Genomic DNA, 22,804 nt, shown 5'->3' on the forward strand with positions numbered 1-22,804 from the left:
GGGGCCAGGGTTCGATCCCTGGTCGGGGAACTAGATCCTGCACGCACACCGCAACCAAAATAAATGAATAAATAAGAAATATTTTTTTAAAAAAGAGTTCATCTCCTGTGATGCCAGCTAAAAGGGTGTGTGTATTAGCCTGAGAACACCAGGGGGTACTGCTGGGGGCCGGAAGTGTTCATTTCCTAGGCTCTCTGACACTTTCCCTGTCATCCATATTTCACTGTAACTGCCTCACGCATGTTCAGATGGAAGTTTCTTGTGTTCAGGACACCCTCTCTAAACAGTTTACATCCTCAGGCCGCTTTTCAGTGGGGCCCCAGGAAGGGCTCCATTAACTCCTTCCCCCAAGTGCTGCCTTTCTGCTTGGGATAAACTGAGATGGGAGGAAGGCCCAGCTACCAGCAATTAAAAGCAGCACTGCAACACTTGGTATCTCCCCACAGAGCCCTTAGGCTCACATCTGGGGAAACAGTTGGTGGGAGAATTGGAAAAAAAGAATCCTCTTGTTCTTCCTGATGGGTTGTATTCCAAAGGCAGTACTTGACAGAAGCATCTTTCAGGCTTTTCCCAATCCATTTAAGGGCATCTAAGAGAAATGAAAATTATCTTCACCCTGCCCTTTCTTTGATCTCCCTCTTTTTTCCTCCTCTTGTCTTTTCTATTCTCATCTCCTAATACTGATAGCTTTTTCAAAGTATCCTGGTACCAACTGCTCCACATGCAAAAAAATGCTATTTTCCCCTAAACTAAAAAAAGATTATTATAATAATAATTGTGAGGCAGAAAGCTCAAGGCCAAGATAAGTACAATTTTTTAATCTTTTTCTTAATGAATGAAGTACTGCACACTTGTTGGAAAAGGAATCCAACATATGTATACTATACATACACATATGTATAGTATACATATTTTATATCAATACTGTAAATAGGATAAAAGCCCTCTGTTCTGACCCATTCCCCTCAATCCTTTTCCTTAGAGGTGGCCACCACTTAACAGTCTGGTATGCATTCTTCCAGACATTTCTGTCATTTTTGGTCACTTAGCAGATATGTAGTACTTGCCAACTATGTTCTGGGCAGAGTGATAGGTGTTGGAACCAATGGACATAAATAAATAAATATATATTTAAAAAAAATATATATATATATACACACACACGTATTTGTCATATCTGTTGGCAAAAATGAGATTATCTTTCTCAATAAATAATATCTAGAGCCACTTTTCCTTGTATGTAGAAATAAATATATACATAAATAAATATTTATGGTTTTTAACAGCTGTGTAGTATTACACTGTAAGGATACACCAAAATGTATATACCCTGTATATGTTGTTTTAAAAACAAGCAGCATTCCCTCTGCTTGCAGAACATAGAGCAACCTGCTCCACGTGGCTCACTTGAGCAGAACCTGGAGGTCTGGATAGGGATGCTCTGGGGCCCGTCCCTTCCTCGAGGGTAGAGGGGTGGCCAGCCGAGTGGGCTGACCCTCGGGACTCAACAGGCAGGCAGAGCGTCCAGGAACACAGTGCGCCTGCCCAGCACCCAGCTGGCCAGTGGGTAACTGAGTTCACACTCGGGTCCCTCTGACTCCAGAGCTGCGGCCAACACAGCTCCCATTACAGTCTGCCGTCCTGGTCGTCCTGTTTCTAGAATCTCCTTTGGCAATAAACTCTGTAGGCACTGATTAAGCAAAGAGAAGGGAAGGTGAGGAAATAAACTTGAGGACATGAAAAATGCAGCCAGAGGAGGATTGTGTGTGTGTGTCAGGGGCGGGGGGTGGTTCTCAAAACTAGTCACTTTTTCATGCCTGTGGATGGGACAGGGTGTGTGTGTGTGTACGTGTTTGTGTGTGCGTGTGTAGGGGGATGGACAGTGAGTCCTCCCTTTGTGATTAAGAGCAGCAAATGCGGTTAGAGACAGTAAGAAGCTTTTGCTTCATACTCCTCCCCGTGATCTGCCCCCAGTTTCCTCCTCTGGAGCTGCTAATGAATAACCGATCTTAACACCCAAGTTCAATCCCCTCCCCAGGCACCGTCTCAGGCCAGGGTACTACGACGACGACAACGCTGAGGTCCAGGGCAGTGGGAACATTCCTCAGCAGTTACTTAGCTGGGTTGTGGGGAAAAAAAAATGCAGCCTAATTGGCCAGTGGCCTTTTCCAGTGAATGAAGGAGGTTTCTGTTTTAAGAAATAAAGTGACTTCTCAGCGGCTGTTGATTCACTGCCCACAGGGAGATTTTTGAGCCGAGGCTTCCTAGCCTCGGTAGAAATTTGCATACAACTTCCACTTCCTGCTTCGGAGCCTGTTCCGGCTTACCTGGGCCGGGAGAGGGTGGAGGAAGGCCCGGAGCGACCCAAGGTGGAGTGACCCAAGAAGGAGAGAGCGTGATCACCCCGTGGCCCGGTCTGTGTCTCCGTGGTGGCTCTAAGGTAAGTTGCTCAGAGTTGTCACCTACCTCGCCTTACTTCTTTTTGACCCGTTTCCCAAAACAGTTTTCTCCTTTACTGAAATGTGCTGCCTTACTTTCCTCCACCCGCCTCTCCCCACCTTTCGTTTGTTTGTGTACAGAGAGACCAGCTTGGGCTGGGAAAATGACAGCTACATTTCCGCTGTGAGAAAATGCTGGTGGTTTAGTATTTCAGACGGACGAGTGAAGATTAACTCTTTGAGGAGTGGAGACACACACACGCCTGTGTTTGAGTACTTAGTGTCCCCAGAAGTTTCTATTAAGAAGACAAGCCCCATTCTCCAGGGAGGGAGCCGGGGATGGCACAGATTAAGGAATTGGCTTCCAGCCTCAGACACGTCAGTGGCAGAGATGGAGGGAGAACTCCCAAGTTTTCTTGATCCCTGTTTCACTTCGGGGAAGAAAAATCAACACCATGTTCTTGGGCCAGGAAGTTCATCTCAGCTCTGTGCTGGCTGTGGCGCCCTCTCAGGTCCTCTCCCACAGCCCTCCACCCTCCCAAATGACCCAGACATTTGCTGGCACGGACAGTAGGCCTGAGCCTTTAGGGAAAACCAGGGGAGAAGTGCTATCATTTGATCTTAGAAGCTAATCGAGCTTCCCGTGACTTTCAAGTTCAAGATGATTTCTTAGCATAGGGGGGTATTTTTTAATGAACGGGGAAAAAAAGAGACCAAATAAATAATAAAAGCAGAGGACAAGAAACTTGGTTTCAAGTTCTCACTCCACTCCTTGCTGGCTCTGTGACTTATGCAATTTACTTTGGTTTCCCTAGGCCTGGATTTCTTCATCAATAAAATGTGTGGGGGGTGGTGAGCTAACAAGATTATGTCGAAATTCTAACGAAAGAAGGCTGGGGTGATGGGAATCCCAGAGGGGTAGCCATAATGGGTGGTCTTAGAAGAGTGCGTTTTGTTTACTGATTACTCAAATACATTCATCTTACCTCTTGCTACTAAGAGATAGTTAGTCGCTGGAGGAAAAGGACTCCTTTCTTAATCTTTCTCTACCCTCTAGCTCTCAGTAGACTATCAGGCACCTTGTAGGCGCTCAGGTTTCTTCCATATAAGCTGCTCTGATTTGTTTCACTCATCTGCTCTCGAGGCAAAAGGTGAAGCCATAGCCTGGGTAAGAGGCTGAGAGTGGCGGCGTGGTGTGCTGGGCTGCCACGTGGCTCTGCAGGAGGCTGCCTGGAATTTAGGTGTTATTATTGGCTCTAGTTAAATAGGAGAAAGCAGGGGGTTTCTTGAATTAGTTTATGTCCCATTTGGGTTACCCAGGAAGAACCAGTCCGTGCACTTGCCCACAGAGTCAAGGCAGGCCCGAGAGCTGGCAGACGAGCCTGGCTCCAGAAGGCTACGTTACTGACTTAGCAGGAGCTGGAAACCACTCCTTGGCTAGACCAGTCACTGTGTGTGGGGCCTTTAATGGGGGTGAAGGGAAGCTGTGAAGCACATCCAGATACCACGTAAGGGTGATGACTAGGATCAGACGCATTATTTGATGACCGACACACAGAATCCTTAACCTTTTCCAAACCACTACTTTTTTTAAAATCCTGATTGTTTCTTTTGAGCTGTTACTCTCCCTCCATACAGTTCAAACTAGGCCCTGACTGTGTGGCATGGACTGACTCACGGCTTTCGGTATTGCTCAGCTGTTTCTGTGGAATATCAAGGCCCCGGTATGGTCCCTGTCATGTTTTTACCTGGCTCTCTCTATCACCCTGGGATGGGAGGACAGGAATTTCAAGATGTTTCACCTGTGATGAGTTACTGATTTTTATTTTCAAATAACATACACCACTATCTGAAATCAGGCTGTTATTTGCTGCCAGCCTAGCTTTGATCCAGAAAGGCCACCCACAGTCATTCTTCATCTGGTGTCATTTGTGATGGGGTGGCGCTAGACAGAAGCCCCTGCTGTGCTCCGTGCCTGGGGTGGGTTGATTAGGAGTGAAGGCGTGCTGGGGAGAAGACCTTTAACTTGGGGGTACTCACTTTGGGAGGGTGCAAAGATGGAAAATATTTAAGCCTGCTCCTCTCAAGATTAAGGTGTTAGTGATTTTCAAATGCTCTGAAAATAAGAGTAGAAGGCGGTCATAGTTACATGAATTCAGAATCATAGTTGCAGGCGCTCAGAAAGATCGATTATGCGGGTAGTTTGTCTAAATTAAATCTATGTTTAGAAGAATCGAAATCTCGGAAATATCCTGAATTCGAATCATGTTTCTGCTGCAGGAAAATTTAGATTAGCCTTTCAAAACACATATGAATTGCAGGCAACTGCTGCAGGGAAAACAAAAAAGAGCACACAGATGAGCCATATTAAACTTTAAGTTCCTTTCAGATCCAACGAAATGACCCCTAATGTTTGATCACAGTTCCTTATCAAAACAACCCCGCAGGCCTTCCGTGAGAAAGCATCTGAGGATTAGAATCAAGAAGCTCTCCCCCTGGGCCTCTCCTGTTTCTTCCTAGTGCATTGTCACCGAGATATTTTTAGTTCCTGAAACCCAGGCTGCCCTTCTCCCTCCGACATTTGACATTCTTTGCGTCTCTTGCCCAGCAGGCCTCCTACTCGCCCACATGTGCTTCGATGCCTGAGTGTTAAGCTCACCCTGTGCCTCTGTGTGTGTGTGTGTGTGTGCGCGCGTGTGTACAGATGTGTACACAGACCTTCCTGGGGACCAGAAGTTGTAAATTGGCTGAGGGAGGAAGGTGGGCTTTCATCCCCTCGTGATTCGCAGAGCTGAGCCAGTTTGGCGTGGTTCCCTGATAAAGCAGCTGAGATCTAGCTATCCAGGACTGACGGGAGCCCCCGGCCTGCTTGACCCCCTTCCTTCATCCTGAAGACGCAGGCTGGCTGGGGTCTGGGCAGCTCCCCGAGCGATGATGGAAACTTGGCTCTTCCCCACCTCACTGTTTTCCTGTGCTCATGGTTCCAGTGTTTCGCCTTCTTCCTCTCCCAGGCGGGGTCCCGGGTCTCCCTCCCACCTCCGATTTCCCTTCCTCCTCCTCTGTGCTGTCTGCCCAGATTCCTCCCAGCTCAGCAGCTTACCTGTAACACTCTTGCCTTTTGCCTGCATTCATTCTTTCCCTTCCCTTCCAACTGTAATATGTAAAAATCACAGTTTAAGCAAGCCTCTCTCCTCCACCAATAAAGGACAAGTGTTTTAAACTTTTCCTTCAAGGTTTCCCACTCTCCTTGCTTCTCTTCCATTTCCTTTCTTCCTTTCTATCCCTTCTCCTCCCTCTTTCTGCCCCTTCTTTTCCTCACTCTGGGGTCTGGACTGAATTAAGAATCACCAACGTGTGTTTAGAGAAACCTTATCTGAAACAAAACAAACAAACAAGAGAACCCATGGGCTGGTTTGAGGTTGTTCTCTAAACGGTTTTTACCAGCTTCCAGCGTGGTGGAGTCAGTCCTTTCCCATTAGCCCCGTCATTGAGTTGAGCAGCTCAGAGGAGTTGCAGAGCGAACGTCCGCACATCAGGTCGGGTCACGCTGCACCGCCTTCAGCCTGCTGTGAGCTGTACTGTGCAGGGTATGAACAAGGGCCAGTAAATGTTCCCTTGTCTCCAGGGCTCACCACTGCTTCCAATCCTCTGGCAAACCAAATGGAAGAGCTTCTTTGTCTGGGAAATTCTGCAAGTAAACTTGGAAATATTTCTTCACTGGAATTTGAACCTGAGCCACACAGTTCACTCAAAACCAACTTCCACTAAGCAAACCGATGTTGAGAGAGTTTGCATGCGTTGGGGCAGTAAACAAAGAACATTAATGAGTTTAAAGATTTTTTTTAAATCCCAAATTTTTGGACAGTTATGAAAAAAAATTACTCCCTGGAGAATGAAGAAAGACCTTGAGAATCTGTGACTGCAAGGACCTGGTCCAAATTGCATCTGAGGATCTTCCTAGCTGTAAATTTATATATTTATTAATATGTCCACCTGAAATATTCATGCTATGTGTGTCTAGGACCCTTCAATCCTGTTGTTGACCCAAAGAATGCTTTTTTAAAAAAATCCAAGCAGTTGGTAACAGCAAGCCTTGATCATTTAGGAGCTGGTAATGTGGTTTATTAATTACTCAGGCTGCTCACTCCTGCCCTTCCCCTGTTTCTTGCTCTGCTATTTGTCTTCTTCCAGGGACATACACCTTCATTAAATCCCATCCATCCTTGCCTCAGAGGCGTCCCCTGGAAGATATCCCCTCTCTAGATGCATCGCCATTTATCGTCACCCTTTGTTTGTGCTCTGTCAACAAGTTTTCAATTTACTTTGAATTCAGTTTATGATTAAAATTTAATGAGATCCAGTCAAGTGCTTTTCTCAAATCAAGATGCCTCTGCAGTCTCATCCATATCCTCTATTATAGTAGCATGAAGGAAAGCCATCACAGGTTTCCAGCCTGGCCATTCTTCATAAAACACAGGTGGCATGTATCCACGCCTCCTTAGCTTCAGGGTGAATGGTTCTGAAACCTATCTATTCCAGGAGCTTCTAGGGTTTACTCAGCTCCTGCCATCCCCTTTCTCCCCTCCCCCACATTGCTGTACAAGTCAGTGCCCCCAACCGAGAACCAAGTGGGTTCAGTGCCCAGGCTCTGGTGCTGAACTGCTTGGATTTGAACACTAGCTAGGCTACTTACTGGCCCTGTGGCGTTGGGAAAGTTACTTACCCTCCTTGTGTTCAGTTTCCCCATTCCTAAAACAGGGTTGACAACAGTACCTACAAATAGGGTGGCTGAGAGGATAAGTTAATACATGTAAAACACCTTGGAACAGTATTTGACACATAGTAAACATTTAACAAATATTAACAGTTATTGTTAACAAAGGGTAAGGTTTCTTAAGTATATCCATTTCATTAGGTTTATATTGATTTATCAGCATAATCTATATCAGAGCTTGATAAACTACAACTCTCGAGCCAAAGGTGGCCTGTGGTCTGTTTCTGTACCTGCCTATTGCTAAGAATTTATATTTTTAAAGGGTTGTTTAAGAACAAACAAACTAACTGAAAAGCAGAGTATGAGACAGAGACGGTATGTGGTCCACAAATGTGAACTATTTACTATCCGGTTCTTTACAGAAAAGGTTTGCCAGTGCCTGATCTATGTGGTTTAATGGAAAGAGGTAGGAGATCTATAGGCTAGAATTGGCAGTGACTTTGGAGAAGCCACTTAATGTGCCCACGGCTCTGTACAATAGGAATGGTGAAGTGAAACCACGTACCTCGCCTGGGACCCAGCTGTTTTAAGGACCAGATGAGATGATGTATATCGAATCTGCCAGAAATACACATGTTGGTTAAAAAGATATGGTCTCCATATATTAGGTTCATATAATAGGTTTAGCGTCCAGGTATAAAACAAGTGAACATTGTCTAGAAACCAATTCTAAAGCCAAATCACTTTTTGTTGTAAAAATAACAAAATAGCCATTGTTTTTGGAGAGCTTGATATGGGCCAGGCCCTACAGTCAGCACTTTATTTACACCTTCTTCTTTAACCCTCCTGTGGGGCAAATGCTGTCATTTTCCCCACTTTACAGATGAGAAAAATGAGGCCCAGAGAAGTTAAGTAATTTTCTGAAGGTCACACGTCTAATCGTGCAGCTAGCAGAGAAAGAATTTAATCATGGGGAGCTTGAATCTAGAGCCTGTGCATTTAAGTCCTGCATATTTTCCACATCCTAGAAATGTGTATTTATTCAGGGTAAGCCCGTCTGGATGGCAGAAGCCACAGTTAACTGTGAACGTGGACATCATATCTGTGAATATGTGCCCTGAGAGAGACTTGTGCCCTATGCACACCAGGGGGGGTCTAAGAGACCTGCAGAAAGCGAGGCGGGCATGATGGGAGGAAAAGAGGCTTTTGGATGAACGATGAGATAAGAAAGGTAATGCTGCGAAGACTGATAGGCTGTGTTTCTAGAAACTAATCATTTAAGGCAGAATGTGCTGGAGGAGAGAAAGGTTGCTGGGAACAGACATGAGCCAAGATTTGGAGGCAGCAAAAGAGAGAGAAAGAGAGAATGAATGGGAAATTCTGTGAATGGGACACCAGGGAGCATTGTCACAGGGGATGTCAAAACTGCTGATGTCTGGATAAGGTCTTATCTGCAAAACCAGGCTACGCAGGAAGGGTAGGGGGCAGAAAGGAAGCGAGAGAGGCTGGGACAGAAAAACTGACAGATTTGAAGAAAGATGCTGGTCAGAATCTAAGAGCTGGAACCAGAGCTCCCAGTCCAAAGGGCAGCGAGATGGCAGAGGAGGAAAGCTGCTGTCTCTTGGGTCAGATCAGAGCAAGAACCGGGCTCACATACACCACGGGTTCCACGTGGCTGTGTGGCCCTGGGACTAGCCCTCCATTCCTAGCTTGTGCCACCCCCGTCCCACCCACTCCCACCGTGGACAGATGTCCGCACCCTCTGCTGAACGGTCTTTCGTATTTTATGGGACGGTTCACTCTCTCCTGGGTGGTCTCAGCAGTGCCTCTCTCACATTGGTTCTTAATCTTTGTGCACATCAGAATCACTGGTGGAGCGGCTCCTCTTCCTTTTTTATCTTTTAAGTAGATATACAGGCACTTGGTACAAAACTTAAAAGGTAAAAAATGCTCTGAAAAGCAAGTCCCTCTCCTGCCCCTGTTCCCAGTCACCCAGTTCCCTTCCCAGAGGCATCCTCTGTTCCAGCTTTCGGATGTGATGCTGTGGGCATATACAATCTCAGATCGCACAAAGGGTAGTATACTCTACACACTGTTCTGCTCTTTCCTTTTTTAACTTCACAGTAAATCTTGGAGATGGTTCCACATCAGTTCACACAGCACTTCCTCAGTCTTTTCAAAAAGATGCAGAGTGTTCATTGTAAGGCTGGACCATAGTTTTAAAAAGCAGAACCTTTTGGACGCGTGGGTTGTTTGTAGTCTTTGCTGTTACAAATATTGCTGCATTGCCTATCCTCGTAGCCTCTTCGTTTTAAATAATATGTGCATATCTCTGTAGAGGACATTCTTGGAAATGAAATGACTAGGTCAAAGGACATAAGATCTTAAAATTCTGATAGTTATGGCCAAATTGTACAGATTACACTCCCCTTGACAAAATATGAGAGAACCTATTTACCTGTGGGACTTAAACAGAAAAAAAAGGGAGCCCTGGCCCCGCCTCAGAATCTCTAGGTGTGAGGCCTGGACATCTGTATTGTGAGCCTCAGAAAACGCTTCTGAAACAGAAACTCTCCTGTGGTCCCTGGCCAGCCAGCCTCCCCCTTCCCCCAGGGGTTTGAAGCGAAGCCTTCGGAGCTCAGCATCATCCTGATGAGCTGAGACTGTCTGGAGCGCCGCCAGCCTGGGGCTCACCAGGGCCTGGCTGGCAGGTCTTCTGTCCGCCTCAGGGGTCATAGACTTCTCCTCTAGGTCATGGCTAGAAAACAGGGCTTTTCCACTTAAAACCAATTGCCACCCGCTGTTAAGGATGGGAGCACAGGCTGTGCCAGGGTTACAACTGCCTGGACATCATATAGAGAAGGGTCTGGAATAAAACAGGGAAATTAGAAATGGTTAGGAGCGATGAGATACTGAGTTAATTTTTTTCAACATGCATTATTATTATTTTTTTACAATATTGACATTAAAGACCAAAAAGTAGGGCTTCCCTGGTGGCGCAGGTGTTGAGAGTCCGCCTGCCGATGCAGGGGACACGGGTTCGTGCCCCGGTCTGGGAAGGTCCCACATGCCGCGGAGCGGCTAGGCCCGTGAGCCATGGCCACTGAGCCTGCACGTCCGGAGCCTGTGCTCTGCAACGGGAGAGGCCACAACAGTGAGAGGCCCGCGTACCGCAAAAAAAAAAAAAAGACCAAAAAGTAAAACTCATTTCCGACCCTACCCACTGATCTGCCCAAAGCCCTCTGATGTGGCGTCGGCGTGTAGTTTTTCTCTGTGACACCCTCAGGAGGGTGGCAGGGTTTTTCTGTCAGTTCTGGCCGGGGTATAGGGCTGGAGGGGCCCCCGTGGTGACTGCAGGCCTGCCCCACCCTCTGCTGTTCTTCGCAAAGCTCTGAGGATGCAGGAGGAGACCAGCCGCCTTCCTGTCTGGAGCAGATGTCCCAGCATGCTGGGTGGTGGACTCACTGTTATTCTGCCAGTGAGGGTTCAGGTCAACCCTGCCGTGGCGGGGTGGGACCTCTTCAGGCATGGCCCAGGCCTGCCTCGGGGCCTGACACTTAGTGGAACTTAATACATATTTGAGAGGAAGAGAGGAAGAGGGAAGGGTATAATTTCAAGAACTCTGAAATCCTCCCTGCCACCTTTCATGAGCCTGACATCCTCACTGTCAGGGATCCTTCCAGCTACATGGATCTGTCTCCTCTCTGAAACAGGCATCAATCATTCATTCATTCAACAAATATTTACTGAGCACCTACTATGTACCAGGTATAGTTCTAGATGCTGGGAATACAGCTGTGAACAGAGGAGTCCTCATGAAATTTACATTCTGGGGAAGGGGGGAGACAATAAACAAGGAATGTACTAGATATTTGTATTTATAACATACATTTTATAGTATATACAGTGGTGATAACTGCTAGAGAGAATGATAAAGCAGGGAAGGGAGACAGAGAATGCAAGAAGCATGTAAAAATTTTAGAGGGTGACCAGGGAGCCCTCACTGAGGAAGCAAGAGCTGAGTAAAGACCTAAAAAAGAAAGGAATCAAGCCAAGCAGGTATGTAGGGGAAGAGTGTTCCAAGAAGAAGGCACAGCAAGTGCAAAGGCCCTGAGGTAGGGCCTTTGATTTCCTGTATTAGTTGTCTTCCTTGAGCTGGATCACAAGCAACTTGAAGGTAGGAATAATGTTTTATGTCTTAAGAAATAATTATGTTTACGTCTCACAATATACCCTCTTGTACCTTTTGAGTTTTGTGTCACTTGTAGGTATTACCATTTGTAAAAAAATTTTAACTGAGCTTATGCCTCAGAAGAGGGGGTACACAGCACAGAGTTGGACACATAGTAAGGTTCAGTAATCATTTGCTGTTTGAATACTTGTAGTGACAAATTTGAAACATCAGAGTTCATTTTGTTTTTTAAAGATTACTAATCCCATAGCTTTCCTGAAAGGTTGTTCATTGCCATGCCAGGTTTGTTCACTATCATCCGAGGAACCGTCTGTTCATTTTCAGACCAATTTCAACTCTAGAATTCCCACCCTAGGATGGACCTCAGATTCCCAGTCACTGACCGCACTCCGGAGATGATCACATTTATCACCCTTTTTATTAGCTTCCTCCAAGTCCTTGAAGGTTCCTCAGCTAGAAGAGAATTTGCAACTTTTTAAATTAAATTTAATTTTTTAGGGAAGCACTTCTAAGGTATTCACATTTGAAGACCCAGGGAGAATATAAACAACTGTACCTGAAGTGTGCAAAATGAAAATGAATTGCATACCAAGAAATAGCTCACAGCCTTTAGTTCTCTTGCTGGCTGGCTCGCTGGCTGCACCTCTTACCCCGACCCCCCCCCCAACCCCCCGATTCCCCCCCATTCAGCTGTGGGCCCACAGATGCTTGCAGGAGATTACGCAACACTTAGCCCTTCAGAAAATACTTCTGTTTCCTGACCAGCTGAAGAGCATGTTGTATGGCTTCTCCAATTTCATAGCTGTAGAAAAATTGTAAGAAAGAAAGGAAAACAATGGTGAACATTTTTAAATATTCAGTAGTTGAAATATGTGTGTTTTGGGTAGGTCTCATCAATGGAAATCCGTTGAAATTTGTGTGTTTTTACAGGGTCTAAGCAATTTAGGTGATGAGGTCTATCCTCTGCAGAGTCAAGGGGCAGGAAGCACACCCAGCCTAGACAGCAGCCTAGAAAAGAGCCAGCCCGGGGCAGGGGACACCCAGGCAAGGAGGCAGGGCCGGCAGGGACTTCCTGGAGCCTGAGGGAATGTTCTGTTGTGCCAGAAAATGGTACAAAGGGTGTTTGCAGCAGATGGGAAAGTCTGATACCACGTGAGAGTCAGAGAAGTGTTCGAGGGCATTCATTTGGCAGGGAGTGCAGAGCAGATTGAGGTCTCTTTCTATAGGCCAGGAAGATAAATTTGGTGGGAAACTGCTGATCCCACTTCTGCTCTTTGGGGCAGCATTTTAAAATGCGTGCTGTCTTGTTGACATTGGGTTGGGTACTGGGCACAAGAGAAGGGGAATTCATAATTTTCCAACTTGTCTTAGCACAATAACTGATGGGCATCGTGCCTTTGGGCACAGTAAGCCCTCAGTGAGTGTTTGTGGTTGAAATTCTACATGGATAAAATAGGAATTTAAAAATGCACACACACACACACACCCCTGGCACCACCCCTTCTCCCTGTATGGCACTTGAGGTATGCTATGTACGAGGCCTGCACGGAACAGACGGCCAGGAGTTTTCTTTTCACTTCCTCGCTCCCACTATCCCTGCTCTGGAGCCTTCTGCAGGCCTCCCGTTATCACCCTGTGACATCTTTTTCCGTGACCTGCCTCCTTCCTTCCCCTGGAGCCTAAGCATCCTGGGACATCATCTCAACCAATCTTCTGATAAGGGGAGGCGAATTTTCTTTCTCATTCTGTTATGTTGTTTGAGAGTTCTGTTTTTATAGGTAAAACCAATATTACCTGGACTGTGGGCTAAAGGCTAGTTTAGCGAGCCTTGTCCGTGCAGCTACTACATCACAGGCCAGATGGTCATGCAGGCATCGTGCAAGAGGGAATTAAGCCTTCCAAATAACCTATAGTTGTAAGTGGAAAATGTCACTATGACCTTTTTTCCAGTGCTTTTTAAACTCAGGCTTTAAAAATCTTTTTTTTTAAATTGGGCAATAGTCACAGGGGGCAAAAGTTTAAAACTTCAGAAGGTAAAAACTCTCCCCCTCCCCCACTCAGCTTAGCTCCATTCTCAAACGCAACCAATACACCAATGTCTTGTGTGTCCTCCATCCACGTTTTATACGTGTGCAAGCAGTTGTGCTCACACACACACACATTCCCCTCTCTTTATTTTTTCACACAAAATAGCAGCATTGTATATACATTGGTCTGCACCTTGCTTTTCTTTAATCACTTAACAGTATATTTTAGAGATCATTCCACGTTCGTTACTGAGATTTCTTTCATCATGGATTCCAAATACACATGAAACAACCCACATTCTGATGATTTCTCCTTCCTCAAAACTTGGCTGTTGATTTTCATCCGTGTCTTTCCCTTGCTGGTGTATGACTTCTACCACAGAATGGTCCAGTCACATTCTTTGAATCGCCTTCCAGATAAAAATATCTTAATAAGCCTTACTGCCTTTGCCTGGAGGATAAGTGAACAATTTTACGTGATCAGGGCTCTGCCAGTGCACTGGTGTCACTCTACTGTTAATTTAAACCACATCTTGAATGAGGTCCCTTAAGGTCATAAAGCGGGGGACTCCAAGAAATGATCTGACTTCTGAGGCTGTGGCATGTTTTCTCTTGTTCCAGAAACTAGGATGAACCGAAGCATTCCTGTGGAGGTTGATGAATCAGAACCATACCCAAGTCAGTTGCTGAAACCTCTCTCAGAATATTCCCTGGAAGAAGAATCCGAGCTACCTGCTCCAGATACAAGGAACATGGCACCCAACAGCTTGTCTGCACCTCAAACCCTTCACTCTTCCTCAGGAGACTTTTCTCACGCTCACCCAACCCTGAAGCTTTCAAATCACCAGCAGCCTATGTCCCAGCAGGTAACCTGCCTGCGCACTAAAGTCCTGGCAGAGAGTGAAGACAGCTTCTGGAGGAGACACCCAGACCCCGGGAAAGATTTTCCCTCAGGCTGCTCTGCAGCCAGCGAGCCTGAGGCTGAGTCTGTGGTTGGAGCCCTCACCCCGGAGCATCAGTTTTCACTTATGGAAAAACGTAATCAATGGCTGGGATCTCAGCTTTCAGCAGCTTCTCCTGACACTGGCCATGACTCAGACAAATCAGACCAAAGTTTACCTAATGCCTCAGCAGACCCCCCGGGCAGTAGCCAAGAGATGGTGCCATGGGCCCGGACCCACAGGAACCGAGCAGCCCCAGACCTGCATACGATAGACACGGGATATGATTCACAGCCCCAGGACGTCCTGGGCATCAGGCAACTGGAAAGGCCCCTGCCCCTCACCTCCGTGTGTTACCCCCAGGACCTCCCCAGGCCTCTCAGATCCAGGGAGTTCCATCAGTTTGAACCTCAGAGATATCCAGCATGTGCACAGAGGCTGCCTCCCAACGCTTCCCCACAGGCTCAGTGGAACTATCACTACTATTGTCCTGGAGGCCCCGATCACCTGGTGCCACGTAAGTGAGCTTTACCTCCTCTGGACATTCTGGGCTGGGTAACTGAGTAAATGGGAATCTCACATCAATGTCCTGCATCCTTAGACCAGCACAGACAGGTCAGAGGGCAGGGAGGACATTTTGCTTCCTATGGGACCTTCCACATGTGATTGGATTTGCAAGTGGTTTTAGAATAATGCTTTATCTTGGCCCAAAGCCCGTTCCGCTTGGAACCTGCTTCTCTAGGAAACTTTAAGTATAAAACAGATTCCTCTCTAGGATAGTTTTAAGTGAAACTTGCTGAGAGGCAGGGAGACGACTCAAATAACTTCTAGAAAACTTGTTTGTTATCCAAATTCTTGGGCATCTGGGTTTTTCCTTCTTTACATGCTTCTTCTCCACCTTAGATTTTTCAGAGAAAGGGGCCTTCTGTCAAAAAAATCAGACGGTGCCCAGAATGTCATTGAGACTCTGAATTCATGCATTACATGAAGATCCAGTTGCTCCTGTGATTATATTGCTTAAAGGCCTTTGGAGGTTGAACCATCAACATCTACCCTACCATCTAGCCACACTTGAGGACTGGCAGTCCCCCTAACTTGTCGAGCTGTTTCACATCCCCCTGCATTTGCCCACACTCTTCTCTCTACCCAGGATGTTTTTCCCCTTCTTGTACATTTGAACCAGTTCTATACCTTTTTTTCTTTAACTGCTTTTTTGAGATCTAATTTATATACTATGAAGTTCACCCTGCCCCCATTTAGGTGTATAATTCAATTTAGAGTTATACAACCATCACTATATACCTCTTTTAAGACTTAGCTCAAGTGTCCCTCTGGCAGTCTCCCCAGATCAGTCCCTCCTTTGGGCTCTCTGTTTCCTTATACTCTGCCTGTTGGGGCACCTAATGCCAGTATGGCATTTGCTTATGGACTTGTTTACTTCTCCTTCCAGACTGTAAGTTTTTGCACATTCAGCAAAGGTGTATTTTCAATCCATAATTCCCCAGTATTTAGCACAGTGACCAGCATATACTAGATTCCCAATAAATTATTTCTGAATGAATGAATGAATGAATGAATAATATGTATCAGTACAGTAAGCATCTCTGAAAGTGATAAAGTCTTAGACTGAGATAAAAGGTTCATCACAATTCTTGATGTCAGCTCTCTAAGACGCTGCTGGAAAATAACAATAGGGCTTTACAGATGAAACATGGGGCTGGGAGGTGCAATATTTTTCTTAGAAAAAATAACCCACCATATCGAAAGCAGTTCAAATGGTCTGACCAAAGAGTCTGACCAAATCTGGTGCCTAGCTTTAAAATAAATTATAGAAATAATTACACATCCTATAATCAGTCACAATTTATGTATTTATACATGTGCATTTAATATAAAGCTTCCTGGGCTTCCCTGGTGGTGCAGTGGTTGAGAGTCCGCCTGCCGATACAGGGGACACGGGTTTGTGCCCCGGTCCGGGAAGATCCCACATGCCGCGGAGCGGCTGGGCCCGTGAGCCATGGCCGCTGAGCCTGCGCGTCCGGAGCCTGTGCTCCGCAATGGGAGAGGCCACAACAATGAGAGGCCCACGTACCGCAAAACAAACAAACAAACAAATATATACACACACACACACACACATATATATATATATATATATATATCTGCATGTACCAAGTGCTCAATAAGTATTTGTTGAAAAAAAAAAAAAAAAGTGAGGCTAAGAGATGAGGAAGCAGCCGAGCTTCAGGAGAAAGAGCCCCTGAGGTCTACAACTGGGACTCTGGTGTTGGTGTGGGATGCTGGGAAGTCAGCTGATTGGGAAGCAAGGACCTCACTTGTACTTTGAGCACCCAGGGATAGGATGGGTGTGGTGGCAGAGTTCCTTGAGCATGAATCACTCACTGAAAACTGAACCTTGGCAGGGTCAGGATTTGCATTTTTTTCTCAATGATTTCTAGGTTAAAAAGGAATAATTTTGTGGAAATAATACCACAAAATACTTTTTTTTAACATTCTACTATCTGCATTTAAAGATAATTTTTCTGATCATAATACTAATGTTTGTTCACTCTCAAAGTTGAAATATGCCCAAAAGCCATGTTTCCATCACCCAAAAATAATTCCTTATTGGGGTTTGACATATTTACCGGGTTTTTTCTTTGCATATATATTTAATATAAAACTAAAATAATTTCAGTGTAATTCTTCCAGCATCACCTAAAAATGCTGCATATTATTTCATCAGATGGATCTATCAAGTTGTTTTTAAGTTATTCTCTGCTGGACATTTTAAGTAGTTTCCAATTTCTGATCCAATAAGCAATGATATGATACATCATGTACATAAGTTTTTACCTACATTTCTGATTAGTTTCTTAGATTAATATGTGGAAGTGTGAATACTTCATCAAGGGCTTTGTGATACTAAGTCCCAAGCAGTTGCCTTTAACCACTAACAGGAGAAAGCCCCATTGTGATAGACAGAAAACATGGACTCACAATTTGAGGGTTCCAGGAAGATCTTCTCACTTGAAAATATTTTTCCTGTTGAACCCTGAAATGGCATCGTTAGCAATCTAGTCTTTGGAGGTGAGCATTGCCCTCTTTGGGCAGGCTCTGTTAAAATGCAGACACTCCCGCTGGGAATACTTTTAGTCTCTTAACACTTGCTTTCTCTCATCAGATCCCCTCCCCTTGCTCTCTATATTATTTCCTTCTATTGAAGTTGGGGAGGAAGGGGAGCCTAGGATCCTGGGAGTGAAGATAAGTGATGAAAGGAAGGCAGAGAGGAGAGAACTTGGACAGGAGAAGGGAATAATTCACAGAACACATATAAGCAGCCAATAAGCATATGAAACCAAGCTTAATATTACTGAATTTGAGAAATGCAAAATTTTTAAAGATGTATTTTTCCCAATCAGGTGCACAAAAACAAAAAAACCCTGGGACAACATCTAGTGTTAGTGGGTTTATGGGGAAATGAACTTCCCCATCTACTCTTGATAAGCGTATAAACTGGTACAGTCTTCCAAGAGACAATTTCACTATCAAAATTTTAAATGTGTCCTCTTTGGTCCAGCAGTCTCACTTGTAGGAATCTGTACTATAGACACATTAAATGAACATACAGAAATACCTGAATGAAGATATTTATTAAAGCATTGTATTAGAGTAAGAATAAAAACACTAAAATGCCTATCAATAAGGGGACAGATTATAGTAAATAATTATAAATTAGTAAATTATAAGTAATTATCAAATTATGTTATAAAGAATATACATTATTGGGCCTCCCTGGTGGCGCAGTGGTTAAGAGTCCGCCTGCCGATGCAGGGGATACGGGTTCGTGCCCCGGTCTGGGAGGATCCCATATGCCGCGGAGCGGCTGGGCCCGTGAGCCATGGCCGCTGGGCCTGCGCATCCGGAGCCTGTGCTCCGCAACGGGAGAGGCCACAACAGTGAGAGGCCCGCATACCGCAAAAAAGAAAAAAAAAAAAAAAAAAGAATATACATTATTGTAAATAAGTTGTGATTTATTTATACCATAGACTACTAGGCCCCTGTTACGTAGACTAAAATACACACTCTGACATAAAAAAGATTAAGGGAGAAGCATGAAGTGTTAATCCCATACATGTTATTTTTTTTAATTATATATGTTAAAGACTCCATTAAAAAATGTGTAAGATGGCCCCAACTGTTAACTGTGATCATGGGGGAAGGGGAACAAGGAATTAGGAAGAGACAGGGAGATTTTTCTTCTAACTCTATATATTTTTGTTGAATTTGTTAGAGCAAACAGGCATTATTTTTATAATTTAAAAAATAAGTAAAGGGACTTCCCTGGTGGTGCAATGGTTAAGAATCCGCCTGCCAGTGCATGGAACATGGGTTCGAGCCCTGGTCCGGGAAGATCCCACATGCCACGGAGCCGCTAAGCCCGTGTGCCACAACTACTGAGCCTGCACTCTAGAGCCCTGAGCCACAACTACTGAGCCCGTGTGCCACAACTGCTGAGCCCACAAGCCACAACTACTGAAGCCCGCGAGCCTAGAGCCCATGCTCCACAACAAGAGAAGCCACCGCAATGAGAAGCCCACACACCACAACGAAGAGTAGCCCCGCTAGCTGCAACTAGAGAAAGCCAGTGCGCAGCAACAAAGACCCAACACGGCCATAAATAAATAAATAAATAATTTAAAAAAATAAGTAAAAGTTAAAAAGAAAAAAGAAAAGTAAGGTGAAATGAGGGTGTACAAGTGGGCTCAGCCTAATCCACCCTGCATGTGCCTTGGTCCTGGTTCCCAGGGGCATTTAATTACAGGGAAGAGGGTCAGGTTCGGGCTGGGTTTGTCAAGGAAATTCAGTGCTTACAGTTTCTCTTCAGGGCACTGCAAGCCCAAAGTATTTATGAAGCCTCCGATAGCAATGGCTCCCAGGAAGGTTGCTGTGAGGATTAAATGAGATAATGTATTAAAGACACTAGGAAAGTGGCTGGCTTGTAGTAAGCCCTCAATAACTAGCAGCTCTTAGTAATAGCAATAATATGCTATTATCTAAATGGATCCTGTAACCAGCCCTGTAAATTACCCGTCTACTTCCAGATCCCTCTTGCTGGCACAGATTTTAAGCATTCAAAGCAGGTGTATAAATGCTTAGTTTCATGTCAAGGCTGTAACTGCATTTAATTGCCAACAAAACCACTTCAAAAGAGCTGTTCATCTAAGTGATGCTCGTGCAGTTGGAAACCATGGCTACGTGGTTCTACTCGGCTTTAGAAGAGTATTACTTCCTCATCCGTTAATGAAAATATAAATAAATAATGATCACCATGCAAATGGCATACCTTAGCCTTTGCAAGTTAAAGCAAAAATGGTTACTGGTCACCCCTTTCATGTCAAAAAAAAAAGTTATCAAAGCAGGTGAAGAGGGAAGGGATGTGGGAACAGATGTATATGTATGACTGAATCACTTTGTTATAACGCAGAAACTAATAAAAAAAATATTAAAAAAAAAAAAAGCAGGTGAAAACAAGAAGTGGGAAAAGACTGTTTCTTTCCTCCCCGCCACCCCCGGGAGAAGTCAGCCTCTTACTGCCTCAAAATCCTCCCACTGAAGGTCACCAGACTGGAGGTCATGGCTATGCAATCAAATGAAACCCATGACGCAAATAAGTTGGGAGAAAAGAATGTATTAAGTCTAAAAGACTCTTATTTTACTGTAAAATTCTTGCTTTCTCTACCAAGGAGACTGAATAAAATAAACCTGTGGGCTCATGCCTACTATTGCTCATATGGACCCCAAAGAATGATTATTTGTATGCTAGAAGGCATGCACAATTAAAAGTAAGGAAAAACAAACCAAGTGGAAGAGATGATAAAGAAAGGCATTGCCTTTCAGGATCTACAGCTGTTTACAGCTGTGGGAGTTCCTGTAACAGTTTATGCAGGCCATTTTGTTTTCCTGGCTAAAGTGATTGTGTTATATCATCATGTCTTTTGACAACTTGAAAATCAGATTTTATTTTCTCTCTCATAAATTCTTTTAATACCATTCTTAATAAGGAAGAAAAATGTTGAATGTTTTGACTAATAAGTGGAAAACCTCGTTTAGGATTTGGTTTACAAATTCCACGTGGTCAAAGCCCAGTAACACGAAGACCATGTGTACCCAGGCCAAGAGGATCATAAGACTGACAAGTAACATACAGTTCTGGGCACCTAGTCATGATGTGGAAGATTTGTATTTTTGTTTTGTGATTAACACTGCGTCAGAATCTAGGAGTTACTGTGCTAACAAATCACTTGTCTATCACATTCTACAGAATGCACTCTCTTGATGGAATTTTAGGCATGAGGACAAGTCATTGGGGGAGATATTTTAGGCAGTGATTCTTAAGTCTACCATGTAGCTGGCTGCTGGCTTGCACGCCTCTCTTACACACTGAGTGTGGGTTTGTGTTTCCAAACAAACATCCATAGACACACAGATTTCCTCTTTCTCTCTCCATTTATTTTGAGCTACTAAGGAGAACTATAACCTATTTATTTCTATTCACCACCTGCCTAGCCATAGAGATTCAATAATATTTGTTGAATGAACAAAAAGAAATCTGTTCCCTACTTCCTGGGAAAAGGAGTGATTCCCTAATCGTGAGTAGAGACTTTGTGATATCAAGCCTTGGAAAGGCCATCTTTACTTGTCTAATGGGAGAGCAGAGGAAAGAAAGGAGGTCAATGAGATTTGGAAACAGACCTTGTTCATTCATGTATCAACTTATTCAACAAATATTTGCCCAGTTCTCTGCTAGGCACTGGGTGTGCAGGGGTGAATACAACACACATGGTCCTGTCTTTGCGGAGTTCACAGTCTACTGGAGATAAGTCTATAGATAAGAAGAAATTGGCAAACAAAATAACAAAGTGTACGTGTTATAAAGGAAATAGCCAGGTGTTAGAACAGACATTAATAGACAGGATGGTGAGAGGAGGCCTCTTTGAGTAGGACACATGTGAGCTGAAATCTAAAGGAAAAGAAGGTCCAGGAAGCAAGGAGTTTGGTGTAGTTAATGTACCAAAAGCAAGTGAGTGGGGCTGGAGCAGGGTGAGCAGGGAGAGAATGATATGCTAGAAAATGAAGGAGGCAAGGACTATGGTAAGGAATTTGGATTTTTTTCTAAGTTAAACTTCTTCTTTAGGAGAACAAAAAATTGAACTCTATAATCCTGAATAAGGAACTTAGAACAGTACTTGGCATGTAACAAGTACTCGATAAATGTTAGCCATTATATATATAGTACCCAGCTAAACTAGCAAGCCTTGGTCAAAATAGTGGAACAAAACTATCAAAATTTGAGTGGTGAAAAGACATTCATTTACCCAACAAATACAGATTTTATTTCACAACTTTTCCACACAACCAGCCAAATTCCAGACAAAACCAGTCAAGTTCCACTTACGAAAAGGAAAGCTTGGGTTTCCCTGGTGGCACAGTGGTTAAGAATACGCCTGCCAATGCAGGGGACACGGGTTCAAGCCCTGGTCCAGGAAGATCCCACATCCCGTGGAGCAACTAAGCCCATGCACCACAACTACTGAGCCCTTGTGCCACAACTACAGAAGCCCACAAGCCTAGAGCCCGTGCTCTGCTACAAGAGAAGCCACCGCAATGAGAAGCCCACGCACCACATCAAAGAGTAGTCCCACTCGCTGCAACTAGAGAAAGCCCACGCGGAGCAACGAAGATCCAATGCAGCCAAAAATAAATAAATAAAATAAATTTATTTTTAAAAAAGGAAATCTTATTTTTGATTGACCCTCTGATATTCAATATTTCTTTGCTTTAACAATCAAAGGACAGCATAGAGAACTGTATTGTCAGTACCCTAATTTCAAAAATAGATGAGGTGGATCATTTTCATCTGCTCACACAAACTAGTGCAAGTTTTTATCACAGGTGGCCATTTCAGAAATGAGAGTTACAGCTAATCAAACACTTGGCCCACATGCCTTAGTGATTTTAATGATATGATTGGTTGCTATGAGACAAAAACCTGTTGTGTGAGGAATAATCTGTTAGAAATCATATGTCCTTGATTCAAAGGCTTTTGATTAACAGCACTAACATCCACCTTCTGGAAAAGAAATAAACCCTACGATTAGAGCTTGGTAGTCCTTTTAAAGCAAATAAAACCTTATTAGCCACTCCTTAATGGATATGGGAAACGAGAATGGCTCTAAGCATTGAAAACGTTCAAGGCCACTGGCAACGCTGCTCCTCCTCTCCGTGTCTTCCTTCTTCCTACTTCCAGAGGAGATACTGAAAAATACCGCACATGGGTAGCAGATGAGACATAGACAGTCTAGAAGACCCAAGACCTAGCAGGCAGATTGTGCAGTGCTCCATGGCCTCGCTTGTGTGCGTGTGTGAAGTTGGCTTTGTAACTCTTCAGTCTTCATTCATTCATTTATTGAGCATCCCCTGGGTGTCGG

The 22,804-nt window shown here is 44.4% G+C and overlaps 1 protein-coding gene across 3 annotated transcripts in view; it reads left to right on the top strand.

The window, feature by feature from the left end:
* The first annotated feature begins 1,992 nt into the window (after positions 1-1,992).
* The window catches only part of TRAF3IP2 (TRAF3 interacting protein 2), a 39,940-nt gene continuing 19,128 nt past the window's right edge, over positions 1,993-22,804 (top strand). For 2 of the 3 annotated variants that reach the window (XM_060114413.1, XM_060114414.1), the window contains exons 1-2: positions 1,993-2,440; positions 13,993-14,829. In XM_060114413.1, coding sequence (XP_059970396.1) covers positions 14,001-14,829 — 829 coding nt within the window. In that variant the 5' untranslated portion in view covers positions 1,993-2,440; positions 13,993-14,000. The remainder of the gene's footprint in view (positions 2,441-13,992; positions 14,830-22,804) is intronic. The other variant, XM_060114412.1, reaches the window with a different exon arrangement.

This window comes from Mesoplodon densirostris, chromosome 12 (assembly GCF_025265405.1).
Source record: "Mesoplodon densirostris isolate mMesDen1 chromosome 12, mMesDen1 primary haplotype, whole genome shotgun sequence".
Lineage (NCBI taxonomy): Eukaryota > Metazoa > Chordata > Mammalia > Artiodactyla > Ziphiidae > Mesoplodon > Mesoplodon densirostris.